The sequence below is a fragment of the Thalassophryne amazonica genome, chromosome 8 (assembly GCF_902500255.1).
Source record: "Thalassophryne amazonica chromosome 8, fThaAma1.1, whole genome shotgun sequence".
NCBI lineage: Eukaryota > Metazoa > Chordata > Actinopteri > Batrachoidiformes > Batrachoididae > Thalassophryne > Thalassophryne amazonica.
In genome coordinates this window covers 42951081-42978742 of record NC_047110.1, presented here as the reverse complement: position 1 = coordinate 42978742, position 27662 = coordinate 42951081, and the positions used below count along the sequence as shown (strand labels likewise).

At 40.5% G+C, this 27662-nt stretch overlaps 1 protein-coding gene across 2 annotated transcripts in view; it reads right to left on the bottom strand.

Moving 5' to 3' along the window:
* Positions 1-27662, bottom strand: part of plxnb2b (plexin b2b) — a 391971-nt gene that overhangs the window by 67386 nt on the left and 296923 nt on the right. For both annotated transcript variants that reach the window (XM_034176072.1, XM_034176073.1), the window contains 4 exons: positions 23398-23509; positions 22624-22760; positions 22047-22229; positions 15857-15968 (listed from right to left, as the gene is read on the bottom strand). In XM_034176072.1, the coding sequence (XP_034031963.1) occupies positions 15857-15968; positions 22047-22229; positions 22624-22760; positions 23398-23509 (544 nt within the window). The remainder of the gene's footprint in view (positions 1-15856; positions 15969-22046; positions 22230-22623; positions 22761-23397; positions 23510-27662) is intronic.

Sequence of the window (27662 nt, the reverse complement as noted above, 5' to 3'; positions counted from 1 at the left end):
ATTCCAGCAAATCATTATGGTGTAAAGAGAAATTGTCTTTATTTTATCCCTCCTCAATCACTAGGTCTCTTTTGCTGAGAGAAAGCTAATGTGACACAGAAGCACTGGCTTGTTGTTGTGTCAGTAACTCCTAGTGTACTGAAATCAATACAGAAAGTTATCAGTTTAGCTTTTATCTGTAACTTCCGCTAAATTTTTTAGGGGTTTATTGGTTCAGCTCTATAAAAGATAACTTTTCACTTAGCAGATTAACTGTTATCGCAGCTAACTTTTTGGTTAGCTGTGCCCACCACTGATGAAATATACAATGACATGGCTAAAATTCATCTCTATTACCGTGAACAGAACGGGTAACTCAGCTAGTAGTAAATAAAAACGTGACAACAAAAGTGCTGTACTTGAAAATACAGAATAGGATTTGAGATGTAAATCAAAACAGTGGGTGATGAAGCTGCATATGAATGAATTAATGTTTGTGTGTGTGTGAGAGAGAGAGAGAGAGAGAGAGAGAGAGAGAGAGAGAGAGAGAGAGAGAGAGAGAGAGAGAGAGAGAGAGAGAGAGAGAGAGTTTTGAAGTGGCATTGAAAAAACCTGGCTTAGTAAAAAGCAGGAAGTAAAATTGTGAGTCTAGTAAATCACAACCTGCGCCAGCTCCTCCCTCCATTGCCTGTGTTTGTGCTTGATTAACTGGACCAGTGGTGATATTTCTGTCACTCTTCTATGTTGTTGATTCCAGGCTGACAACACTGAATGTGACAGTTAAATATTTTATCCTGAATCTTCAAAAGACTGAGTCAAAAAGACCTTCACAACATCAAGTGATGTCTTTTTTTTTTTTTTTTTTAAATGTAGCACAGATCAATAAGCTGAAGGTCATTTCACAAAAAACAACAAAAAAAAAACTTAGCTGTCATTTTACCACAACCTTTACTATCACAATCGCAGCAGCTGTGAATTTAGCCCTGTGTAAAACTCTCATGCTTACCCTCACCTGATCATAAAACATTACTATGCATAAAAGTAACTACAACAAATTATTAAAGGTTTCTGTAACTGTACATTACAAGCACTTTAGCACAAAATCACTGCTTGTTCTCAAAGCAACCAGGAGTGATGCACAGGAGTTCATATTTAAAAATTAATAACTCCTGGAGGGGGTCTGCAGGGAAGAAACATCACTTATGTGAACCATTCAGCTGACCTACAATGTAATCAACATGTTCTTACCTCAGGCCAGCAGCAATAATGACTCCACAAATTTGAATCTAGTTCAGTGGATAGACTTAAACTAAGAGCAGCTTATGAATTTGACCAGCCAAGGCCTTTGAGATAACATTTTATATCCGTTAGGAGCTTGTAGCAGCCAGAAGTCCTTTCAAATCTTTGCTGTCCCTGGGTAGAGAGGACCGGGGACTTGGCTGGGTGTTCAACAAATCACAGCACAGCGGTGATGAGCGGCACAGTCACATAATCTTCTCAAACCTTAATGCTGGCATTAAATGTAGCCCTTAAATGAAATGAACAAAACTGCTGCTGCTTAACACTGCCCAGCACACCAGAGAGCAAGTGTGGGCAAGCTGTGTGCAATTCCAAGTTCTCCAGCAGAGTTAGACCTGCTTGATTAAAATGAATGAGGAACCTGGTAATATTTTGGTGCTTCACAATGTGGAATGGCGTAATACATGGCAAGTGGAATCGTACAGAGCAGTGGAAGCAAAAAGTTAAAGAGAAGCAGTGTGCGTGTGTGTGTGCAAATGTGTGAGTGTGTGTGTGGGGGTTGGGAGGTTAGAATGTTTCCTAGCCGAGGTTTGAATGAATTATCACTGCATTTGTGGACTCTTGAGATGTCTGGCTTTTGATGGGCAGGGCCGCTACTATGAGGGTTGGGGAAAAAATGGATAGAAAATACGAAATGACAAAGATATGTCAGGAAATAGACTGTTAGGGAGTTAAGAGAGCAGAGAAATGGTGAGTGAGAGAGATGAATGAGCAGCAGATGGACAGAAAGATGGAGAGGAGCTGCACATAGATGCAGAGAACAGACAAAGAAATGTAAAGCCCTGGTTATACTGTCACCTGGGGCTCTTGTGTACGATGCACACATTTCAAATCCGAATGAATAGGTGTTTATACTGGTATACTGTCTCTGCTCTCAAACAGTATGTGGCAATACAAAAGAAATGCTCAGTGAAAGCAATTGGGACAACAGAGAATACTCTAAAAAGTGGAACCAGAAAGACAGCTGCCATGACAACATGTTTATAAAATTGAATGTACGTAAATACCAGTACAAACTACACTTTAATTTCAAATATAAACTGCACAGAAACTGTACAACAGCCACATGAATTCACAATAAATTCAGCAAGTCAATCTCAAAATGTATTACTGAGATCCAGATTCATAACTCAGACAATGTAAGTCTGTCATACATGTGAAGTCTGCAAACCCTGAACATTTTACATCTTTTAATCAAATCAAACAAAAAAAAATTAAATAAATAAAAAAAATTGTAAAATTTCTAAAAAAAATTTTTTTTAGACACAGTACCAAAGACATCTCATCATTGCTTTACATCAGTGGTTAACATCAAAATCTCACAGCCATGAAGTAAGGACCCTAAAGAATTGGATCTTGTTTCTCTTTCAAAAGAATTGTCAAGGACCCAGAGACATGAACATCACTGCTGAGATCAGTAAATCAGCATCAGCAAATCTTGATATTTTCACAATAAAATCATGCAGTCTAGGAAGTCATTATAAGCCTGAATGTTGAACTTGATGCAGGACAACAAGCCAAGACACACCAACGCCTCACTCAGCTTCTCAAGTGCTGTAATCAGAGTTTCTATTGATTCCACATAGATCATAGCATCATTCACAAGGTCAGTAAAGCCTCTTTCACACCAGTGCAAATTTAGAGTTGCGTTTAGAGTATGCCCGAAATGCGCATGTACTCTGCATTTTTCCTGTGTAATCATGTGTCATTGTGTTCGTAGATTTGCTTGCAGTTGCATATGTTAGCTTTTAATGTATGCGTACTGTCGTGCGTAGCCCTTGCCGCAATTCAACTTTTTCAGTTCCCTCCTGCCGGCTGTGCAGAACACATCACTGCACTTGTAAAACAGTGGACTGTATCATGACGTTTTTACAGTTGCATTACTGCCACATATGTAGCCATCGCTGCTGTTGTCTGCCTCTGTGGAAGTGCGCTCCATTCTCAAAATGGTTCATGAAAGCAGACTGCACTCATGTTTTCTGACGTCCAGCATCAGAAACCTTTCCACACTGCTGTGGAAAGGTTTTTAAGCAATCAGCATCAGTGGACATTCTGTGAGAACAGCTTTGATCCACAGACATGTGACACGTGTGTCTGAGTAAAAGCAGGAAAACCAGTGTTATTGCATGCCAGTGAATTATGCACGAGGTAGTCCGTTTGTGCGTGCATAAACGTGTGCGGCCACCAGCAAACCACGCACACGTTACGTGAGAAGTGGAGATCGACTCCAATGAGGCTGATCACACTCCTGCAAAGCCCGCCTGATGTGAACAAATACACAGCCATCAATGATCATGTCGGCACTCAGTAGCGCCACGGCAACAAGGATGATTGCGCTCCTCCAAATCCTCTCCCACCACAGCAGCACTTACAAACCAGCTTCTGTTTCTACCACGCAATGTTCGGAGCCACCGACTCAGTTTCTACAGTGTACAGCTGTGTAGATTTGCATGGAGTAGCTCAGTGTAGCGCAGACTTACATGCAAAAGCACAGACTTGCTTAAAATGGTGTGCTTTAATCGTCCAGCGCTCTACGCAGAAAAAAATTAAACATGTTTCATTTCTTCCACTTACTGCTGAGTTGAGGAGCAAAAACTCAGCACTGAGCTGTGTAAAGCTGCATAATTCAACGTAGTAGGTACGCCAAAATGCGCAACTCTACATTTGCACCGGTGTGAAAGGGGCTTAAACCTTTCCTCCCTGGGAAAAGTTACTGCTCAACACTCAGTCAATTCTTTTATGTCTTCTGGCTGCTTCTGTTTTGTTCAGGGTTGTTACAGCAGAACCAGCACAGATCTGTACTGGGATTTGGCAAGTTTTATGCTGGATACTCTTTCTGACTCAACCTCAGCTTCACTTGGAGAAACACACACACAAGCCCTGGCCTTCGTAAGAGGTCCCCCATACAAGTACTAATCAGGACCTACTCTGCTTAGCTTTTGATATGTGACCGGATCACACGTACACAAAGCAGAGCAGCTACACTCAGCCGGTCCGAGCATGTAACATAGTAGAAACCAGAACACATGCCTAGTGAACATCAAAATTCACTTGAAAGAGGTCAGACTCACTTACGGTGTCTGTGTAAAGGCTGCTTATGATATCCAGCAACTCATTGGGAATACCGCTAATTGTTAGGATGCCCTATACAGCAGACGTATCAAGTGATTCAAACATTTTCTGAAAATCACCACAGGTTGTAAAGAAACAGCTGATATTCATACTTGTATTCAATGAGTAGTTGCGATCACAATGCATTTGATGACTTAACTGCTTAACTGGGTGTAAAACCAGACTGCTCTGGTAGCTGAGTGGCAACTACCTGGGACTAAATTCTGTGAAGACTGACCTTAGCAATGACCTTTCATGACACAGGGGCGCACAGTACCCCTGTAATTGTTGCAGTACAGGCAACCACACTTCCTTTTTGAGAGAGGGACAAGAAGTCCTTTATTCCAACCAACATGAGGATTGCATACCCGCCATACTGGCTTTTGGATCAGTCTATTAATCAATTATTTCATGCCCACTATTCCACTGTTATTCACAGAGCTTGCTGCACCGGGGCTACGGTGGTATGACGTACATGAAAGACACTGGTCTGACGGCAGAGGAGCTGCTGTTATACCACCCGGTTTACTCAGTCATTACAGATCATTAATAAAAGCACTATTTAAATCAATATCACTGAAAAAAATGATATGACGTGCCGCAGCCAGATGCAGGTCCATGACATTCACACCGTTCTAGTTGTGTCTGTCTCAGCATTTAGCTTTTAGTATTTGGCATGAAGCTCAGAGTAACACAGACGTGAGCAAAGAACTCGAGTGCACGCAACGCCAGAACGAAACAACACTTACCACGACATTTGTAACTTCTTTCTTTCATGCTAGCTCATACTCATCGAGAAAACAGTTACAACTTTCCACATGATCAGATTTGTACTTATTTTCCCCTTGATGTTGCAGATCTGACTCATTAAAAAAGTAAGAATGAATAAGAGGTGAGGCTGTTGTGAAAGCATTTCGCAGTTGTGAATCTTGCGCCGTCTGGCAGTCTGTGACTCACGCGAGTGGTCGGTTTCAGCAGAGTTCCGGTGTTAGGAGCTCAGCACTCACAGTGTAAACACATCTCATGAAGTATGGACAATAAGACAACATCGGGGCGCAGCAGAAGTCCATCACAGGTGCTACAGTAGTGTTCAGAATAATAGCAGTGCTATGTGACTAGAAAGATTAATCCAGGTTTTGAGTATATTTCTTATTGTTACATGGGAAACAAGGTACCAGTAGATTCAGTAGATTCTCACAAATCCAACAAGACCAAGCATTCATGATATGCACACTCTTAAGGCTATGAAATTGGGCTATTAGTAAGAAAAAGTAGAAAAGGGGGTGCTCACAATAATAGCAGCATCTGCTGTTGACGCTACAAACTCAAAACAATACACTACACTAAACTAGTATTTAGTTGTATAACCACAGTTTTTCATGATTTCTTCACATCTGCGAGGCATTAATTTTGTTGGTTTGGAACCAAGATTTTGCTCATTTACTAGTGTGCTTGGGGTCACTGTCTTGTTGAAACACCCATTTCAAGGGCATGTCATCTTCAGCATAAGGCAACATGACCTCTTCAAGTATTTTGACATATCCAAACTGATCCATGATACCTGGTATGTGATATATAGGCCCAACACCATAGTAGGAGAAACATGCCCATATCATGATGCTTGCACCACCATGCTCCACTGTCTTCACTGTGAACTGTGGCTTGAATTCAGAGTTTGGGGGTCGTCTCACAAACTGTCTGCGGCCCTTGGTCCCAAAAATAACAATTTTACTTTCATCAGTCCACAAAATATTCCTCCATTTCTCTTTAGGCCAGTTGATGTGTTCTTTGGCAAATTGTAACCTCTTCTGCACATCTTATTTAACAGAGGGACTTTGCGGGGGATTCTTGCAAATAAATTAGCTTCACACAGGCGTATTCTAACTGTCACAGCCCTTACAGGTAACTCCAGACTGTCTTTGATCATCCTGGAGCTGATCAATGGGTGAGCCTTTGCCATTATGGTTATTCTTCTATCCATTTTGATGGTTGTTTTCTGTTTTCTTCTACGCGTCTCTGTTTTTTTTTGTCCATTTTAAAGCATTGGGGATCATTGTAGATGAACAGCCTATAATTTTTTGCACCTGTGTATAAGTTTTCCCCTCTCCAATCAACTTTTTAATCAAACTACGCTGTTCTTCTGAACAATGTCTTGAACGTCCCATTTTCCTCAGGCTTTCAAAGAGAAAAGCATGTTCAACACATGCATCCTTAAATAGGGGACACCTGATTCACACCTGTTTGTTCCACAAAATTGACGAACTCACTGACTGAATGCCACACTACTGTTATTGTGAATGTCCCCTTTTCTTCTTCTTTTTTTTTTTTTTTTACTAATAGCCCAATTTCATAGCCTGAATGCTTGGTCTTGTTGGATTTGTGAGAATCTACTGAATCTACTGGTACCTTGTTTCCCATGTAACAATAAGAAATATACTCAAAACCTGGTTTAATCTTTTTAGTCACATAGCACTACTATTATTCTGAACACTACTGTACATCTCCTCTAGATAACCCTCTCAACTTGGGAGAACGTATAATCATCGTAATCGCCCATGAGCTTGCTAAATTAATGCCATCCACATCCTCACTTTGCCATTGTTTACATGCGTTGTGAGACAACGCAACTCTGCTGGCACCGCGGTGCATTCTGGGAAGCACAGGCGCCGACACAGTTGTTGACGCTGGTGAAGCGGGCAGCCGCCGGGGCGCTTTTTTTTCAAGACACACAGGGGGGCAGCAGAAACACTTAAGAAAAATAAATAATCATCAATCATCATCATGTGCCACAAAGCGGTTATCATATCACTGTGTGGTGAATTATCAAATTGGTGCTACCTCCCTGCAGCTGCTGGCGCCCCTCCTTACTGAGCTGCACAGAACAGAACCAGTGTAAAGGTTCGGCGGTTGCCTCCTGTGTTGTCCCATGGGACAGGCGCTCTCCTCCCCTGTGCTCTGCTCCGCTTTGACTCTGGAAGGAGCTTCTTCAGTGCTCCTGTTTCTCCGCTGTTCCTGCTGTCTGGTGGCAATTAAAACCACTTAGGACGCAGCACAGAACCAGAACTCTGCACTTAGAACAGGCATTTGAAAGCGAACAGAGTGTAATAATAGGATCGAATTTTGCCAGAGAAGACAAACTGCCCACTCGTGGAAAAGGTTTGCAGAAGAAGAGCCTTCTGAGGGTTTAGAAATTGAGCTACATTCACATTATTAGCTGAAGTGACTTAAATCTGACCTTTTTTGTGCCTTTGTGATGTACTGTACACTTTAAAAAATAAGATATATGTACAAAATCTACAATTAATTGTATTGTATTTTACAGTATATTCTGTTTAATATTTTAACAACCGAGGAATGTTGGACCAGTTTACAGAATTAGATTAAGTGAATATAGAGTGTGAATGTGCCAAATCAAATTATTTCATCTGAGATTTGGGCTCCTTACTGTTTTATGAGCTGTCTGAACATCTCAAGTTTAATTTATGTATTTTTCCTGTTAAATTCCTTGGTGTATGTGCTCAGATTCAGTTCTGATTTCCTTCTGTTTTCTTTTTCATCACTGTTATATGACTGCTGTGAGATCAGATAATGGCCACTTACAAACAGAAAAAAAAAAAAAAAAGATTCAGGAACAAATATCACAAGGACTCAAAATGGGTGGAGTCTCATCAGAAACTGTAACGATGAAACCAAGGCCAGAAGGAAATTCAGCACTCCAGAATCACTTGCACCTACAACAGATGACTGTCTTCATATGCCAGAAATGTCAGAGGATGTAAATCTAAAGCCACGTTCACACCGGGCGTGACGCGAGTGACAGCAGCGACAGGTTGCCATGTAATCCCTATGGAAGGACACGTTGTGGCGCCAAGCCACGCAACGCGACGGACGCGAATGAAGCAACGTGAATGAAGCGATTTTGAATGATTGGCCTGTTTGTGACGTGATAACGCGTCACGTTGCCCTCCTCCCCAAGTTGAAAAATCTGAACTTTTTCGTCTTGTCGTGCTGCAATGACCAATTAGTAACTGGATATGTAGTGACATGGAGATGTCTGGAGTTTGACTGAGTTGGATGTGAACATGTCCTGTCTCTGGTAGCCAGCCTGTGAGCAGGACTTATGTCTCTGTTGTCCTTTATTTCACAATTATGACAGAGTTTTTGGGGGAAGAGCAAGCAGCAGCCCCGCAGCAGCAGACAGTTTTTTTTTTTCACTTGTGTGCGCGAGCAAATGGTCCGTGAAGATTATTTTATTTATTAACTACACAGATGTACGTATAATAAAACAAACGGTGACTGGTTTATACACACAATTATAATAGAGAGCGAGCAGCAGCCCCGCAGCAGCGGCAGCGGACAATTGTTTACATGTGCGCATGTGAACGGGACAGGAGGTCCTCAAACTGGGTCCTGCAGAGTCGGAAGGACCGATGAAAGCGGCCGTCATCCAGACGCAGCTCCTGCAGCAAATAATGAAACTCCCCGTGAGGATGTTGTGAACCCAGGGACAGTGCCGCTGGCGACGTCTGTCAGCTTTCCACAACAATTAAGAGCACAGCAACTCGCTCCGTGTGATCAAGGTCCGCCATGTTAACTTGACTGACAATCGGAGCTGGCGAGCGGAATGGAAGCTCCTATTTGATGATGCACTGGGGCGAATTTTTGCAGCGAAAGCAGAGCGACACACCAGGCGATGGTGGTGCGTCCGTCGCAAATTTGTGGCGTCGCGTCGCTCCCGGTGTGAACACAGCAGTCGAACAAGATGATCCTTTGGTGCTTCCCCAAGCAAGTGATTGTGTGGAACATTCCTTTCTCAGGCAAAAGGGAAAGTACAACATGAAAACAAATTCACCTCAACCGATCTCTGCACAAAAATACAGAGTAGCATATTATACCCCATATATAAGTCGCATTGGAATATAAGTCACAACTTTTTTCTGTATTCTCAGCTCTTTAATTTTGGATTTTTGTGCATTAATGTAGTGTACTTACTATTAGACTTGATTTACAACCTGCTCTTGAACACATCCAAAACTAAGGCGCTAATCACAGACTTCAGGAGAAACAAAACAGACATTCAGACCATTAACATTGGGGGGAACTGTGTGGAAAGGGTCAGGGACTGCCGTTTCCTGGGAGTCCACATAGAGGAGAAACTGACATGGGACAGGAACACCACACACTTAGTAAAGAAAGCACAGCAAACTTTCTGAGAGTCCTAAGGAAAAATAACAAATCAGAGATTGCTTGTGTCTTTTTACTGCTCTACCATGGAGAGCATCCTCACATACTGCCTCTGTATGTGGTTTGCCAGCTGCATGGGGGCAAACAGGAAAGAGCTCCAGGGGGTTACCAAAATGGCAGAGAAGATCACTGGGTGCCCCTCTACCCACACTTGGGGACCTTCATGGCACTTACTGTCTCAGAAGAGCCAACACCATCCTACTCATCCCACCCTGGTCACTCTCTGTTTGAGCTACTGCCATCAGACAGACGGTAAAGGCCCATTAAAGCAAGAACAAATAGAATGATAAACAGTTTCAACCCAACTACTGTTGGAGCTATGTATGCTGTTAAGTGTGATTCAGCGCAACAGATAGCGACCGTGTGATAGTGGGACACTATTCACACTCCCATCCAGTAGATGGCAGTGTTCTATGTATTTTGGATCCCACTATAACACGGTTGCTATTTGTTGCGCTGAATCACACTTAAAGGAAAAGAAAACCCAGTGATAATTTACAATTGGGTTGGTAGATTATGATATTGAGAGCCCATATGCAAAGTTGTAGGCATGTGTGATCACTTATGTTAAAGTTAAGAGCATTTTTGTATGGCTGGTCTAAAGCAGGTGGCAGGCGGCCATGTCGGCTGCTATAACAGCGATGTATGACATCACATGGGCACAGAGATTCACAACTCACCAGTGTCGCCCTTCAGTATAGAAGGGGAAAAGCACGTAAGCGGCAATCAACGTCTCAGATCCCGGATTGGTATCGGGTTCCGATACAAATGTAATTCACGAATCGCAATTTCCTGATCCAACCTGCGGGATTTTCTGATACTGGAGAGAACCCTTTGAAACCTCTGGCATGCTGCCTGTTCTCTGCTCCATTTACTGCTGAGCGACAGGAGAGGAGGGGGAGTGGGGGGGATAGAGGTTTCAGTTGTGCTGTGATACAACCCCTGGCAAAAACTATGGAATCACTGGCCTCGGAGGATGTTCATTCAGTTGTTTAATTTTGTAGACAAAAAGCAGATCACAGACATGACACAAAACTAAAGTCATTTCAAATGGCAACTTTCTGGCTTTGAGAAACACTATAAGGAATCAAGAAAAAAAAACTGTGGCAGTCAGTAACGGTTACTTTTTTAGACCAAGCAGAGGGAAAAAATTATGGAATCACTCAATTCTGAGGAAAAAATTATGGAATCATGAAAAACAAAAGAATGCTCCAACACATCACTAGTATTTTGTTGCACCACCTCTGGCTTTTATAACAGCTTGCAGTCTCTGAGGCATAGAGTGACAAACAGTACTCTTCACCAATCTGGCTCCAACTTTCTCTGATTGCTGTTGCCAGATCAGCTTTGCAGGTTGGAGCCTTGTCATGGACCATTTTCTTCAACTTCCACCAAAGATTTTCAATTGGATTAAAATCCGGACTATTTGCAGGCCATGACATTGACCCTATGTGTCTTTTTGCAAGGAATGTTTTCACAGTTTTTGATCTATGGCAAGATGCATTATCATCTTGAAAAATGATTTCATCATCCCCAAACATCCTTTCAATTGATGGGATAAGAAAAGTGTCCAAAATATCAACGTAAACTTGTGCATTTATTGATGACGTAATGACAGCCATCTCCCCAGTGCCTTTACCTGACATGCAGCCCCATATCATCAATGACTGTGGAAATTTACATGTTCTCTTCAGGCAGTCATCTTTATAAATCTCACTGGAACGGCACCAAACAAAAGTTCCAGCATCATCACTTTGCGCAATGCAGATTTGAGATTCATCACTGAATACAACCCCTGGCAAAAATGATGGAATCACCGACCTTGGAGGATGTTCATTCAGTTGTTTAATTTTGTAGAAAAAAAGCAGATCCCCGCCCTTGTTCTTTGGGGAGTTGAAAGACTGCATATTTAACTCTGAGTCTTTTACCTCCCCATATAAACAGAGATATTTTCTTAACCCAAGTTTAAAAAAAAGAATTTGTGGTATCTTCCCTGGTAGTGACTGGAATAAATAGAGAAGCCTCGGTAGAACATTCAAACTTATACATTTCTATTTCTGAACTGAAATCTAAAGATAATGCGTTCCATCTTTTTATGGTGATGTCATGGTAATTTCTTTCACAGAATGTATTTAAATTTTCTATTACTTTTCTATTGTATTTTCTATTGTATTTGTATTTTCTATTCTATTATTTTATATTAAAATATTTAATTGCCTTCAGATTCCAAATGAATTCATATTTGTTCCGCATATTTTTTGGTGGCATATTAAGTTTTTTTTTTTTTTTTTTAGCATTTATCTGATATCCTGAAAAGCTTCCATAGATTTCCATTAGCTTCATTAGAGCAGGGATTGACTGGTTTGGTTGCTGGAGAAAACAAATAATGTCATCTGCAAAAAGCACTTTCTTATGATTTTTTTTATTTTTAATTTTAACTCCTTTGATCTTCTTTTTTTGCTGAACTGTCTGTGCTAAAGGTTCTACATATAAAGAAAACAATGTGAGCGAGAAACAGCAGCCTTGACTAGTTGATCTCTCTAAAGTTAATTTATCTGTCAAATTCCGCATTTATTTTGATTCTTGTACTGGGTTGGTGATAGTGTTTTTATACAATTTACTGATTTTGTATTAAATCTCAATCATTTTAACACTTGGTATAAAAACCTCCAGTTAACATGATCAAATGCTTTCTCTGCATCGATGCTTATTAGTACCATGCTTCTTTCTTGATGCTGTGCTTCTTCTGTGACATGTAGAGTTCCTCTAATGTTATCCTGCGTTTGTTATCCCATTATAAACCCTGTTTGATCTTCATCTACTAGGTTGTGTCTAAAACTATTGTTTTTTTATTATTGACATATATATTTTATAATCTATATTCAGAATTGATATAGGTTGGTAGTTTTCACAAAGGCTCACATCTTTTCCTGGTTTCAGTATGACTGATTGCCTCTGCCCACGATGGAGGCATTTTATATTTTTACCCGAGGCCATCAAATATGACCACTGGGTATTGCAAAGACTTTGCATCTGTTCATCTGTCTGTCTGTGCTCAGCATAAGTCCAGTCCTATTACTGCCCAAGTCTTCAAATTCAGTTTTTCATGGCACACTCGATCTAGATGGGTTTCATGATGGAACACTATCTGAGCTTTTTCTTTATTTACACAACCTTTTCAATTTTGACTGGTGCATTAAGACACTAATGTGACATTGTTAAATGACATATTTCACTGAAATTGCCCAGTAATTCCCCTGAAAAAAATTAATTTCATAATATTGAACATATATTAACTTAGAACTTGCTTCCAATGAAGGAGAGTTTTCCTTACCCGCCACTGGTCCCTGTTGATTTGTAGAGGGTGAATGCCTAGCTCAAGTGGGAGCCCTCCACTAGATTTATGGATCCAAAACGTTCCACTAAGTCTGGATATGTCCAACAATAACAACCATCCTTTAATTTAAGAGTGAGTTACACAGGCTACATATTAAAAAGTAACAGATAAATGATGATAAAGGGTTGATAAGGGAACAGGGAAAAGATGGAAAATAAGCATATTTGTGGTTCAAATATTACTCTTAATCAGACTATGAGAGAGCAGGTGTGATGATTTTGTTGTACCTGCAAGCTGGAGTAATTTTACCAGTTGGTATTTGTGTAGTTTTTTCCTGTCTCTCAATATGGTGCTCTGGCCAGAGTGCCAGCCTTTTACGCAAAGCAATCCCACGGTCATACCCTGGTCACACTAGAGGCCGAATGAGCCTGAATCCTGTCTGAATGAAAATTCGATCCACCTTGGGGAAGTGTTGAGGCGCAGTCGCAAACGTCGGACAGCATTTTGAAAGAGTCAGTCACAGTTGTGCGGCTGGCCTGAATGTTTTGTTCATGTTCAAAACAATCGTGGTACTGTTGAAGTGGAAAAACAATCAAACAACAGTCAATGTGCAGTCTGACTGCAATTCTCACATCATCAAAACAGCATTCGGAACAGTCTAATTGCACTCGAGAGACATTCGCCACGGTCAGGCACGTCAAATCCTGCCGGCACATCCAGAATGTGGCATGGATGAGCCACACGTGGACCTCTACTAGATCCCGTTTGGGGTTCGCAAAGGAGATGTTTTTATATGCAATGTCTGTGGCATGCATTCATCTTGTGAACTACACGTGAACATTGCGCAATCAAACCAAAGCACTATGTGTCCCTGTGAGTCAATGCGTCCCACAGCCGCGGGGCACCATGCACACATTTGAACAGGGTGTTACAAGGTCTGTCGATAAAGTAACGGACCTTTTAATTTTTTTCAAAAACTATATGGATTTGAAATCACGTGTGATTGCATGAGCCAAGCTTGAACCTTCGTGCGCATGTGTGAGTTTTTCACGCCTGTCGGTTGCGTCATTCGCCTATGGGCAGGCTTTGAGTGAGCACTGGTCCACCCCTCCCGTCGGATTTCTTTTGTATGGGAACTTGCTGACAGACTGCCGCTTTGCTCCATGAAATTTTTTTCAGAGACTGTTAGAGACAGGCAGTTGGAAACCATTCGATAGATTCAGTTGGATATTGGTGAAGATTCTGTCGGCATCACGCGGATTATGGACTGTTAAAACCTTTTTAAAAACGGCCCACAGCGGCGGAGGGCACGCGGGGCGCCGAGCGGCCATCGACAGACTGGATCAACCAGATCATTTCTAAACTGAACGTTGTGTTGATTCAGGACATCATGTGACTACCACAGAAATGGCAGCAGAGCTGGACATAGCACTTTTGCGGCACATTCCACTGTTACAGGAGATTTTGTAATGAAAGACGTGCAGAGGATTTCGTGTGTCGGCACGAAGCAGCTCAGGACGCGCAGCAAAAAACACCTCCGTGTTGGAAGTCTCACAGGACATGTTGGGGCATGTCCAGCTGTTACACAATTTCTCGGATACTCACTCGACTGAAAGCCATCGAAAGCTGCCTGAATCTTCTGAATGGTTTCCAACACAAGTGCTTTTTTTTTTGCTGCGCGTCCTGAGCTGCTTCGTGCCGACACGTGAAATCCTCCGCACGTCTTTCATTACAAAATCTCCTGTAACAGTGGAATGTGCCGCAAAACAGTTTTTGAAAAAAATTTCATGGAGCAAAGCGGCAGTCTCTCAGCAAGTTCTCAGACAAAAGAAATCAGACGGGAGGGGTGGACCAATGCTCACTCAAAGCCTGCCCACAGGCGAATGACGCAACCGACAGGCGTGGAAAAACTCACGCATGCGCACGAAGGTTCAAGCTTGGCTGATGCAATCACACGTGATTCAAATCCATATAGTTTTTGAAAAAAATAAAAAGGTCCGTTACTTTATGGACAGACCTCGTATATCCATAATAAACCTTAGATTACAGATACATTGTCATGCCCTCTCAGGGGTTACATAATGTATGTGAATTATGATGATCATCATAGCTGTAACACCACATCCAGCTGCGCAGTGCCACACTGCTGCACCATGGTGAGTCACAGCATTCCAGAGGCTCTGCACGGTGTGCCACAGCGCAGCTGACCATGGTATCACAGCTGTAAAACACATATGACATGTACACCAGTGATTGACATATTTAACACATATGAGATGTTTTTAGTCCATACGTTAGATGTATTTCAACATCCAGTATTGGCGGGTCTTGTGAAAACAGCAGTCAAAATTTGCAGTCAAAACTTTGAGTTAAATAGGTTCGAGTTAAGTTAACTGACTTAGAGAGCTCCTTCTTAACTACACCACCATCTTACCAGGAAGTCCTAGTTTTTGTGTGTTTTTTTTTAAGTTAACACTTTATTAATAAACTTGTTTTTATTTAGTAAGTACTGAATTAAATTAACTCCAGGCGGTATTCTGAATTGGAAATGTTCTTGTAACCATTCCCTGAATCCATGTAGAAAACCTGCTGTAAAATGACTATGTATGTGTGCGTATATATATATATATGTGTGTGTGTATACACACACACACCTTTGTAAACCATGATGACATTTATACTGTTACTTAATTTACACCATGTTATACAGATTTACTTAAGCAATGGTTATTTTTTAATCATTTTTAAACATAGATATTTTCTTTTTATTTGACGTACTTTTAGAAAATTAAAAACCAAAAGGCTCATCAACTGTTCAGCACCACAATAATCATATGTTGTCCTTATGAATCTAAAATACACACAAACATGCATGCACATACAAACCTCAGCAGATGTCAGCTCATCAGTCATGTCATCCCCGTGGACTTTAACCTTCATGACCGCCCTCTGTATTAAGTCAAACCTGGAGCCAATCACCACAATATTTCTTCCTCCACTGAAAAAACACATATAAGGCATACATGACTACAAAGATAAACATTACCGTTAAAGGATAAAAGACACAGCTTTTAAAAATCAGCCTTGAGTGAATTTTCACTATAGATAAAAAGAAATTAGTTTGCAAGAACCCAATCTGTTTTCTGTTGATTCAGTCATCAAGACGAATCACACACAACACAGTGCTTTCAAATGCGGAGAAAAGCAAGGTAACCCTCGAATGCATCAGTGAGAGCAATCATCAAGGAGTTTGTTACACCAAAGGCCAGCCTTCACAAACCCTTCTGTCACTCAGAAACAAGCATTGAAAATATTCTGCCTGCATATACTGTCAGTATATTCAGAAATATGGAGGACAAATCTAAAGAGAAAAAGGTTTGTGGCTTCAATAACACACACAAAGAGGGCAGAAGTTTTTCGATGTGTTCTATAGTCGACAAACACTTCCTATACCCTGTGGCCTTACTTTCAATTCAACAAATTACTTTTTATTGCATCTCTAAAAAGTCTAAAACGTATTTAATTATCTCCGCCAACAAAATTGGGTGGAGGTTATATTTTCGCCCATTTGTTTGTGAACAGCCTGGATGCCACAATTTTTTTTTTTTTGTTGTTATGAAATTTTTACAGAGGATTCATATACTGATAGCAACAACTGATTCAATTTTCAAGGTCACAGGTCCAAGTGAGGAAAAATCTTGGAAAATTTGAAAAATTGTTAACCTTTAACAATGAACAAATTTTCAAAATTAAATTTTAATTTAATCTTTATTTAACCAGGTTAGTCCCATTGAGATCAAGTTCTCTTTTGCAAAGGAGACGTAGACAATTATAACGTTTCCACTTCACCTAACCTGCATGTCTTAAAATGTGGGAGGAAACCGGAGCACCCAGATGAAACCCACGCAAACATGGGGAGAACATTGAAACTCCACACAAAAAGACCACAGATAGGAATCAAACCCATGACCTTCTTGCTGTGAGGCAACAGTGCTAACCACTAATCCACCGTGCTGCTCAAAATTCATAAATGTCAAAAAAGATCAGATTTTGTTCATATCTGAGAGCATTATGTAGGATGGTATCCTTTATCAACTGACAAAGTTTGATCCAGATTACAGATTTTGTGGCCATTTAACTTTAACATTGAAAACCCCATTTAATGTATATTTTCCATGATATCTTAATCAATCATGTCCCAATCACTAGCATTTTTGAAAGTGAGGTGCAGATGGGCACTCACTATTGCCTGACAAAGTTTTATCCAGATCTGATCCAGATTGTGAATTTTGTGGACATTTGAATTTAATATTGAAAAGCCCATTTGGTGTACAGTTTGAATTATATCTCAATCAAAAGTGCCTCAATCACTCTCATTTTTCTGTTATGGATTTACCTACACCAGTAAAATTGGATAGAGGTTCAATTTTATGCCCGTTTGTCCAGTTATCAGTTTTCCAGTTATCAGTCAGAAACCAAGTGCCAAAAAGCAATGACAAATTGTCCAGAGATAACCAATGTTCCGTGAAAATTATCTGAAAAAGAATTCAGAAACTGAAAATGCTGGAAAAAAAACCCTGAAAACACCACAGAAACTGAATTAAATACATAATATTGACATCTGATCACATCTAATTTAGCTTCTGAACAGCCACTTCTAACAGGACTTTGACCTTTCTTTCCAAAGTAAAAATTCGTGGAATTGGAAACTTGTGTGGTGCTGTAGTTCAAACCGTGAACCAGAGCTACAATGCATCCGGAAAGTATTCACAGAGCTTCACTTTTTCCACATTTTTTTTTATGTTACAGCCTTATTCTAAAATGGATGAAATTCATTTTTTTTTCCCCTCAAAATTCTACACACAATAACCCAGAATGACAATGTGAGAGATTTCTGCAAATTCATTAAAAATAAAAAACTAAGAAATCACATGCATATAAGTATTCACAGCCTTTGCCATGAAGCCTAAAATTGAGCTCAGGTGCATCCTGTTTCCACTGATCATTCATGGAGATGTTTCTACAGCTTAACTGGAATCCGCCTGGGGCAAATTCAGTTGACTGGACATGATTTGGAAAGGCACACACCTGTTTCCATATAAGATCCCACAGTTGACAGTGTGTGTCAGAGCACAAACCAAGCAGGAAGTCAAAGGAATTGTCTGTAGACCTCCGAAACGTGTGTCTGATGCGTTTCTCGAGGCACACATCTGGGGAAGGGTACAGGAACATTTCTGCTGCTTTGAAAGTCCCAATGGGCACAGTGGCCTCCATCATCTGTAAATGGAAGAAGTATGGATCCACCAGGACTCTTCCTACAGCTGGTCGCCCGTCTAAACTGAACAATCGGGGGACCAGGGCCTTAGTCAGGGAGGTGACCAAGAACCCGATGGTCACTCTGTCAGAGCTCCACCATTCCTCTGTGGAGAGAGAACAACTACCTCTGCAGCAATCGACCAATCAGGCCTATAAGATAGAGTGGCCAGAAGGAAGCCACTCCTTAGTAAAAGGCACATGGCAGCCTGCCTGGGGTTTGCCAAAAGGCACCTGAAAGACTCTCAGACCATGAGAAACAAAATTCTCTCGTCTGATGAGACAAAGATTGAACTCTTTGCTTTGGATACCAGGCATCATGTTTGGAGGAAACCAGGCACCATGGTGGTGGTAGCATCATGCTGTGGGGATGTTTTTCAGTGGCAGGAACTGGGAGACAAGTCAGGATTGAGGGAAAGATGAATGCAGCAATATACAGAGACATCCTGGATAAAAACCTGCTCTAGAGCGCTCTTGACCTCAGACATGGGTGACTGTTCATCTTTCAGCAGCACAATGACCCGAAGCACACAACCTAGATATCAGAGGAGTGGCTTCAGGCCAACTCTGTGAATGTCCTTGAGTGGCCTAGCCAGAGTCCAGACCTGAATCCGATTGAACATCTCTGGATCTGAAAATTACTGTGCACCGATGCTCCCTATCCAACCTGATGGAGTTTGAAAGGTGCTGGAAAGAGGAATGAACAAAACTGCCCAAAAGATAAGTGTTTCAGAGAATATGAACGATAACACAAACTTTCTTTTTTTAAACACATGGTTCATGGTGGTCTGAAGCCAGTTATTGTCAAACAATTGTGTTTACTCTTTTCAAATCATAATGACAACAGAAACTAACCAAATGACCCTGATCAATAGTTTACAAACCTTGTTTGCTCGTAATCAGTGTGTGTGTGTGTGTGTGTGTACAAAAGGTCAGTGAGTTCCTGGGCTTCTGACAGACCCTTGCATCTTTTATCCAGTGCTGCACTGACATTTCTGGTTTCTGAGTTATAGGGAAAGAAAAAGAAATGGTAACTGAACTGTATAAAACAGGAAAGGGATATAAAAAAGATATCGAACGGACCGAGTATGCTAATTAACAATGTTCAAACTCAAATTAAGAAGTGAAAAATGAGGGATTCTGTTGGAACCAAACCACAATCAGGTAGACCAACAAAAATTTCAGCAACAGCAGCCAGGAAAATTGTTCATGGTGCAAAGAAAACCCACGAATAATTTCAGCTGAAATACTGGACACTCTGAAAAGAAGTGGTGTGGCTGTTTCAAGATACACAATTAGGAGGCGTCTCACTAATTTAGAAGATCTTCACTTAGCCTGGAAAAAGAGTCTGTTGCTCTATAAAAAAGCCCTCCGTAAAGCTAGGACATCTTACTACTCATCACTAATTGAAGAAAATAAGAACAACCCCAGGTTTCTTTTCAGCACTGTAGCCAGGCTGACAAAGAGTCAGAGCTCTATTGAGCCGAGTATTCCTTTAACTTTAACTAGTAATGACTTCATGACTTTCTTTGCTAATAAAATTTTAACTATTAGAGAAAGAATTACTCATAACCATCCCAAAGACGTATCGTTATCTTTGGCTGCTTTCAGTGATGCCGGTATTTGGTTAGACTCTTTCTCTCAGATTGTTCTGAGTTATTTTCATTAGTTACTTCATCCAAACCATCAACATGTCTATTAGACCCCATTCCTACCAGGCTGCTCAAGGAAGCCCTACCATTATTTAATGCTTCGATCTTAAATATGATCAATCTATCTTTATTAGTTGGCTATGTACCACAGGCTTTTAAGGTGGCAGTAATTAAACCATTACTTAAAAAGCCATCACTTGACCCAGCTATCTTAGCTAATTATAGGCCAATCTCCAACCTTCCTTTTCTCTCAAAAATTCTTGAAAGGGTAGTTGTAAAACAGCTAACTGATCATCTGCAGAGGAATGGTCTATTTGAAGAGTTTCAGTCAGGTTTTAGAATTCATCATAGTACAGAAACAGCATTAGTGAAGGTTACAAATGATCTTCTTATGGCCTCAGACAGTGGACTCATCTCTGTGCTTGTTCTGTTAGACCTCAGTGCTGCTTTTGATACTGTTGACCATAAAATTTTATTACAGAGATTAGAACATGCCATAGGTATTAAAGGCACTGCGCTGCGGTGGTTTGAATCATATTTATCTAACAGACTACAATTTGTTCATGTAAATGGGGAATCTTCTTCACAGACTAAGGTTAATTATGGAGTTCCACAAGGTTCTGTGCTAGGACCAATTTTATTCACTTTATACATGCTTCCCTTAGGCAGTATTATTAGACGGCATTGCTTAAATTTTCATTGTTACGCAGATGATACCCAGCTTTATCTATCCATGAAGCCAGAGGACACACATCAATTAGCTAAACTGCAGGATTGTCTTACAGACATAAAGACATGGATGACCTCTAATTTCCTGCTTTTAAACTCAGATAAAACTGAAGTTATTGTACTTGGCCCCACAAATCTTAGAAACATGGTGTCTAACCAGATCCTTACTCTGGATGGCATTACCGTGACCTCTAGTAATACTGTGAGAAATCTTGGAGTCATTTTTGATCAGGATATGTCATTCAAAGCGCATATTAAACAAATATGTAGGACTGCTTTTTTGCATTTACGCAATATCTCTAAAATTAGAAAGGTCTTGTCTCAGAGTGATGCTGAAAAACTAATTCATGCATTTATTTCCTCTAGGCTGGACTATTGTAATTCATTATTATCAGGTTGTCCTAAAAGTTCCCTGAAAAGCCTTCAGTTAATTCAAAATGCTGCAGCTAGAGTACTAATGGGGACTAGAAGGAGAGAGCATATCTCACCCATATTGGCCTCTCTTCATTGGCTTCCTGTAAATTCTAGAATAGAATTTAAAATTCTTCTTCTTACTTATAAGGTTTTGAATAATCAGGTCCCATCTTATCTTAGGGACCTCATAGTACCATATCACCCCAATAGAGCGCTTCGCTCTCAGGCTTACTTGTAGTTCCTAGGGTTTGTAAGAGTAGAATGGGAGGCAGAGCCTTCAGCTTTCAGGCTCCTCTCCTGTGGAACCAGCTCACAATTCAGATCAGGGAGACAGACACCCTCTCTACTTTTAAGATTCGGCTTAAAACTTTCCTTTTTGCTAAAGCTTATAGTTAGGGCTGGATCAGGTGACCCTGAACCATCCCTTAGTTATGCTGCTATAGACTTAGACTGCTGGGGGGTTCTTTCTCTTTTTGCTCTGTATGCACCACTCTGCATTTAATCATTAGTGATTGATCTCTGCTCCCCTCCACAGTATGTCTTTTTCCTGGTTCTCTCCCTCAGCCCCAACTAGTCCCAGCAGAGGACTGCCCCTCCCTGAGCCTGGTTCTGCTGGAGGTTTCTTCCTGTTAAAAGGGAGTTTTTCCTTCCCACTGTCGCCAAGTGCTTGCTCACAGGGGGTCGTTTTGACCGTTGGGGTTTTTACGTAATTATTGTATGGCCTTGCCTTACAATATAGAGCGCCTTGGGGCAACTGTTGTGATTTGGCGCTATATAAATAAAATTGATTGATTGATTGATAGAAAAAGTGAAGTGCTGTGAATACTTTCCGGATGCACCGTGTTTGCATCAAAGTCAGCAAAAAGTAATGACATTTCATTTTGCCTTTTGAACCAGCAAAAAATATCACAAATGCTAAAATGGAAATTGAGAACTATTGACCTGAAGTTTTGCTACATTACACTGACCAGACAAAGCTCCCTTTGGGATAGTGGTCCACCACAATCGGATTTTCCAAGAACTGGAAGGCACTTGCGATGGATGTTATGGTCCACTTTCCATACTTCACTGTGACACTGAGGCCATCAGATGGTACCTTTTCTGCCAGGTATTCTCCTGTCCTGCAGATTATCTTCTCCCCAAATTGCTCCCTATCGAGACAAGGACACCAGTCAGTGCTGATTGTGCAGGAGATGCCAACACGGGAGCAGCCTGGCAGCTCGTTAAACCTTGGCTTTGCTGCTTCTGTAGCTCATTATTTTCCCTGTTACCTCTGCATAAAATGTCACCATGGACTGATTTCAATGGAATGCTAGCAATCACTACAGCAAACGTAATTGGTTAAAAAATACTTCTGCTTAAGATACAAAACTTAAGGTCATTTATATTTTTTGCATAGGAATGTTTAATAAAAAAAAAAAAAAAATCTATTCAACAGCTTCAATGTGTACATTTTGTAGAAATTTATTACAATACCATGTCTGAATAGAACTGAAGAACCTGAATTCAAACAGAATTACTGTAGTTTTATTGAACAATGCTTACACAGTGCAGCCCACATTTTCGATGGTGACCCGCACATCATCCTTAGTGCCTGTGTCCAAATGTTTGCCAGAAATTGTGATCAGAGTGCCGCCAGCTTTAGGACCACTTGCAGGCTCCACTGTATCAGGAATGGGGGCCTGGTGTGGGTCACAAGACACAGCATCAATCCCCATCTACCCAGTTAACATTTTAAAGCTGTCCCAGCACACGCAACAACAATACACACATGTACAGCTCAATGTCAAATACACACATATTTTCCTTCCACATCATTTGATCTGCCTCTTCTTCATCACACACACACACTCACTCTAGAACCACATCTGCCCCAATTTGCTGAGCAAACAGCTAGGCGGAGCATTTCCCTGTGGGGAAGATTTAGCAGAGCTGAAGATATGAAAAGCCAGTTAAATAGTTACGCTCAAGCCTGTTAAAAAATTAGAGAGAAAAAGTGGCCTTCTGCACAGCATCTGGTTCCAGAGAAAGGCAAACACTGACTTATTGTGGTTTATCACACTGACCACTGGCAATGCAATGGTAACTATTCGCTTAAATAACCAATACGTCATGGCATTGCTACATTCAACTGAAATATCATATCCTGTGGGTATGTTCTGATAAGGTGTCCCTGCAGGACGGAACTCCACAAAAATATTAAACTCCATAAAATAACCAAATAAGCTTTTAGATGTATTTATATTGTATGGTAAATGTCCCATGTATCCACACTGGAAATACCATTAATGAAAGAATGTGTGAAAAAAGACAGTTTACCCTGTAGGTGAAGTAAATGGCAGAGGTTCCTTTCTTTCCCCCTTCAACTTCCACCTCCACCAAACCCCAGTGTTGCTTGTAAGGGTCAACTGGGCCAATCTCACACACCACGCTGTATAGGAGGAAAATAAATAAATACATACATAAATATATGTAAATGCAGCTGACAAAACATTTATACATGTATATTCTAAATGACTGCCCCTTTGCACCCAGCTTTTAAAAACACATTTGCCTGGGGGAAATTTAATCAGCATTTTGCAACATAAACAGCTTTTGCAAATCAACTGCATGTCTGTATTACTTTGGCTGACAGCTTGAAGCTACTTCACTAATGAAAAATGGAAGATAGAAAGTCAAGATTTACATATGTACAATGAGCTGGACAGCCTACAAATATATCTATGGATCTTCTTTGAGTGAACGGTACAAAACTGGGAAAGCTATATTATAATACACACACACACACACACACACAGATGGCTATTTGGCCCCTTGGTATTTCGCACATTTTAATTTATGACATTTCAAGTACACAAAGCAAATCAGGCTTCTCAACATAAAACTTTCTAAAATGATCTTCCCTACACTCAAACTCAAAGCAAATGTCCACAAATTAATATAAATTAATGAAAAATATAAAAGCCAAGATGATGGGTTGCATACGTAATGGGGCCCGCTTGGTATAATACCTGTAAATAATGAATTTTATTACCAGGTTTCTTCAGACAAGTTAGGGGATGGACACATGAACATTTCCAAGTCACTGAATATGTTTTGGACTTTATGTCAATCATGAAGAAATACAAACAGTATGGCACTCTATGGTAAATCTGTATGGAGTAGACAATTCTAAAAAAAACCTGAGCGACTGTGCAAGAAGGAGAAGAATGAGGAAAGCCATCAAGACACCCAGACAACCCAGAAGTAGTTATGGGCTTCTGCGGCTGTGATTAGAGAAATTGTGCAGAGTGCATGTTTTGCATTTTGTATCATCACTTATACAGCTTCATGATAAACTGAGTGCCTTGGTGGCTGTAGAAATGATACATTTGTCCTACAACAGAAATCAAAATGTACATTTTCATTTCGAAATGATACATTTGTGATCCTATTGACGTTTACAAATTCACTCGTGAAGAATTTGCAAATTATCTCAGTTTGCAAACCGACAATTTGAGGACCATGCATGTGTCAAGAGAGAGAATAACAGTGAGTGAATGTGTGCGTGCACAGCTGGTGTCAGCCACAAGTGGCCATTTTTCAGATGGTTGGTGGTTGGGACATGGCCTCACACGCATCACACGACACCACTCTGCGGCTCTGCCCCTGTGCATTGTCTCTGTAATCAGAAGTTAAGCAGATAACTAAGAGGAAATCTCTTTTTTTCATGGAAATGTCTACCTGATTTTTCAGGGGGGAGGTAATATATCACTAGAAACAGACTTGGTGTATATTTAAAGCGATGTGGGTTTTGCAGGTCTCAGCCTGTTGCAGCTCTGAGCTTGTTAGCATTCCATGCTTAAGAAACAGAGTGAGATGTGCACTGTTTAAGGAGTGTACACCAGGTTTATAGCAAAGCAGGCAATGTATGCATCAATCAGACACAGATCACTCAGGAAAAAAAAGCCTTGATTTGGCATTTATTCTTGTATTGGGCCCGTTGGTATTTCATGTTGTCTGCCCTAAATCATTTCTAAATGATACGTTTAGGGCAGAATCAAATGTTATTTGCCGTATTTTTTGTTTTTATCCACAAACAGGCCATTGCAATAAGACTGACAATGAAAAGTCAACTGTCAGCAAAGGCTGCCAAACAAAAGCAATGTTAAATGTCCAAACACAAATGAAATGAAAATAAATTTGCAGAATTTTTCATTAAATATGGTTTTTTTTTTTTTTACAAATAACCATAAATAAATAAATAAATTATTATGATCAAACATTCAATAAAGTCATAGCACAAAAAGGTCAGCAATGAAACAATGAAAACAAAATTTATATAATGACAAAGCTGGAAAATAATAATGAAATTAAAATTAAGCAATTTTTATGAAAACAGAAAAAAATGCAACTTGTCATTACAAATCTAACACCTAAATAAAAGGTCATTATTAATTTCTAGCCAGTGACTATTTTCACAGAAAAGTACTGAAAAAAGTTATTTTCTGTTAAACTAGCATTGTTTTTAATACAATGCATCAAGAAAGGATTCACAGTGCTTCACTTTTCCACAGTATTTTATGTTACAGGCATCCAAAATGGAAGTTCACTTTTTTCCTCAAAATTCTCCACACAATACCAAGGAAGATTTTTGCATATTTATTAAAAACAAAGCAAACTAAGATCTCATGTACATACATATTCACAGCCTTTGCCATGAAGCTCAAAACTGAGCTAAGGTGCACCCTGTTTCCACTGATCATCACTGAAATTCTACAGCTTAATTGGAGTCCACCTGGGCTAAATTCAGTTGATTGGATATGATCAGTCAATCAGATAAGTCAAAGGAATAGTCTGTAGACCTCTGAGACAGGATTGTTTCAAAGCACACATCTGGTGAAGGGTACAGAAACATTTCTGCTGCTTAGAAGGTTCCAACAAGCACAGTGGCCTCCATCATCCATAAATGGAAGACGTTTGGATCCACTAGGACTCTTCCAAGTGCTGGCTGCCTGTCTAAACTGATCACTCTGTCAGAGCTCAAGCATTCCTCTGTGGAAAGAGGAGAACCTTTCAGAAGGATAACTATCTCTGCAGCAATCCACCAATCAGGCCTGTATGGTAGAGTGGCCAGATGGAAGCCACTCCTTAGTAAAAAGCACATGGCAGCCCACCTGGAGTTTGTCAAAAGGCACCTGAAGGACTCTCACACCATGAGAAGCAGTATCCTCTGGTCTGACAAGACAAAGACTGAACTCTTTGGTGTGAATATCAGGCGTCATGCTTGGAGGAAGCCACCCACAATCCCTACAGTGAAGCGTGGTGGTGGCAGCATTCTGCTGTTTTTCAGCAGCAGGAACTGGGAGACTAGTGAGGACTGACGGAAAAATGAATGCAGCAATGTACAGAGACATCCTGGATGAAAACCTGCTCCAGAGCACTTCTGACCTCAGACTGGTGCGACAGGTCATCTTTCAGAGGACAATGACCCGAAGCACACAGCCAAGATATCAAATGAGTGGCTTCAGGACAACTCTGTGAATGTCCTTGAGTGGCCCAGTCAGAGCCCAGACCTGAATCTGACTGAACATCTCTGGAGAGATCTGAAAATGGCTGTGCACCGACGCTTCCCATCCAACCTGATGGAGATTGAGAGGTGCTGCAAAGAAGAATGGGCAAAACTGCTCAACGATAGGTGCACCAAGGTTGTGACATCATATTCAAGAAGACTTGAGGCTGTAATTGCTGCCAAAGGTGCATCAACAAAGTACTGAGCAAAGGGTGTGAATATGTATTCACACGTACATGTAATTTCTTAGGTTTTTATTATTATTATTTTTAATAAATTTGTAAAAAACAAAAAAACAAAAACCTTCTTCATGTTGTCATTATGGGGTGTTGGGAGTAGAATTTTGAGGGAAAAATGTATTTACTCCATTTTGGAATAAGGCTGTAACACAGGAAAATGTGGAAGTAGTGAAGCGCTGTGAATATTTTCTGGATGGACTGTACAATGTAGGTCAATTATCGCACAGGAGAGACTTTGCTTTCTTTACTGAAATTAAATGGGGGGGGGGGGATATTTATCATTACTGGTATTGTTATAGGCCAAAACGAGTTTGAAAATATCAGCATACTGAATACTGTGCATCCCTAAAATAAATGACATGCAAAAAATGGATATTACATGTTCAGCAGGGTTTTGTTTGACTTCCTGAGAGAAATTTTGATTTCTGATGTGGGATGAGTCCCATTTTATATAGGACAAGTGAAAGCATTGACCTCTTGTCCTATTGATAAGTGGGACAAAATGCTTAATGTCTAACCCTGCCACTGTAATGTGCTTGGTCTGTGTCATAAATTCTATTTAGAATGCTTTTATTTTTTATTCATGCTGTTATTTTTGGCAGTACTGCCCATTACTGACACGGGTAAATTGCTCAGATCAAAAGTTCACCATTATGGGAAAACCTGTAAAACCGGCTCACTTAATGTTCAGTTAAGGTTAGTGAATAAGCAGTTATGGGATTGGTATGATTTGTAGTGCCAGATTGGCTGGATGTCACAAAAATGGAATCCTGTGGTATTTGTTGTATGCTACA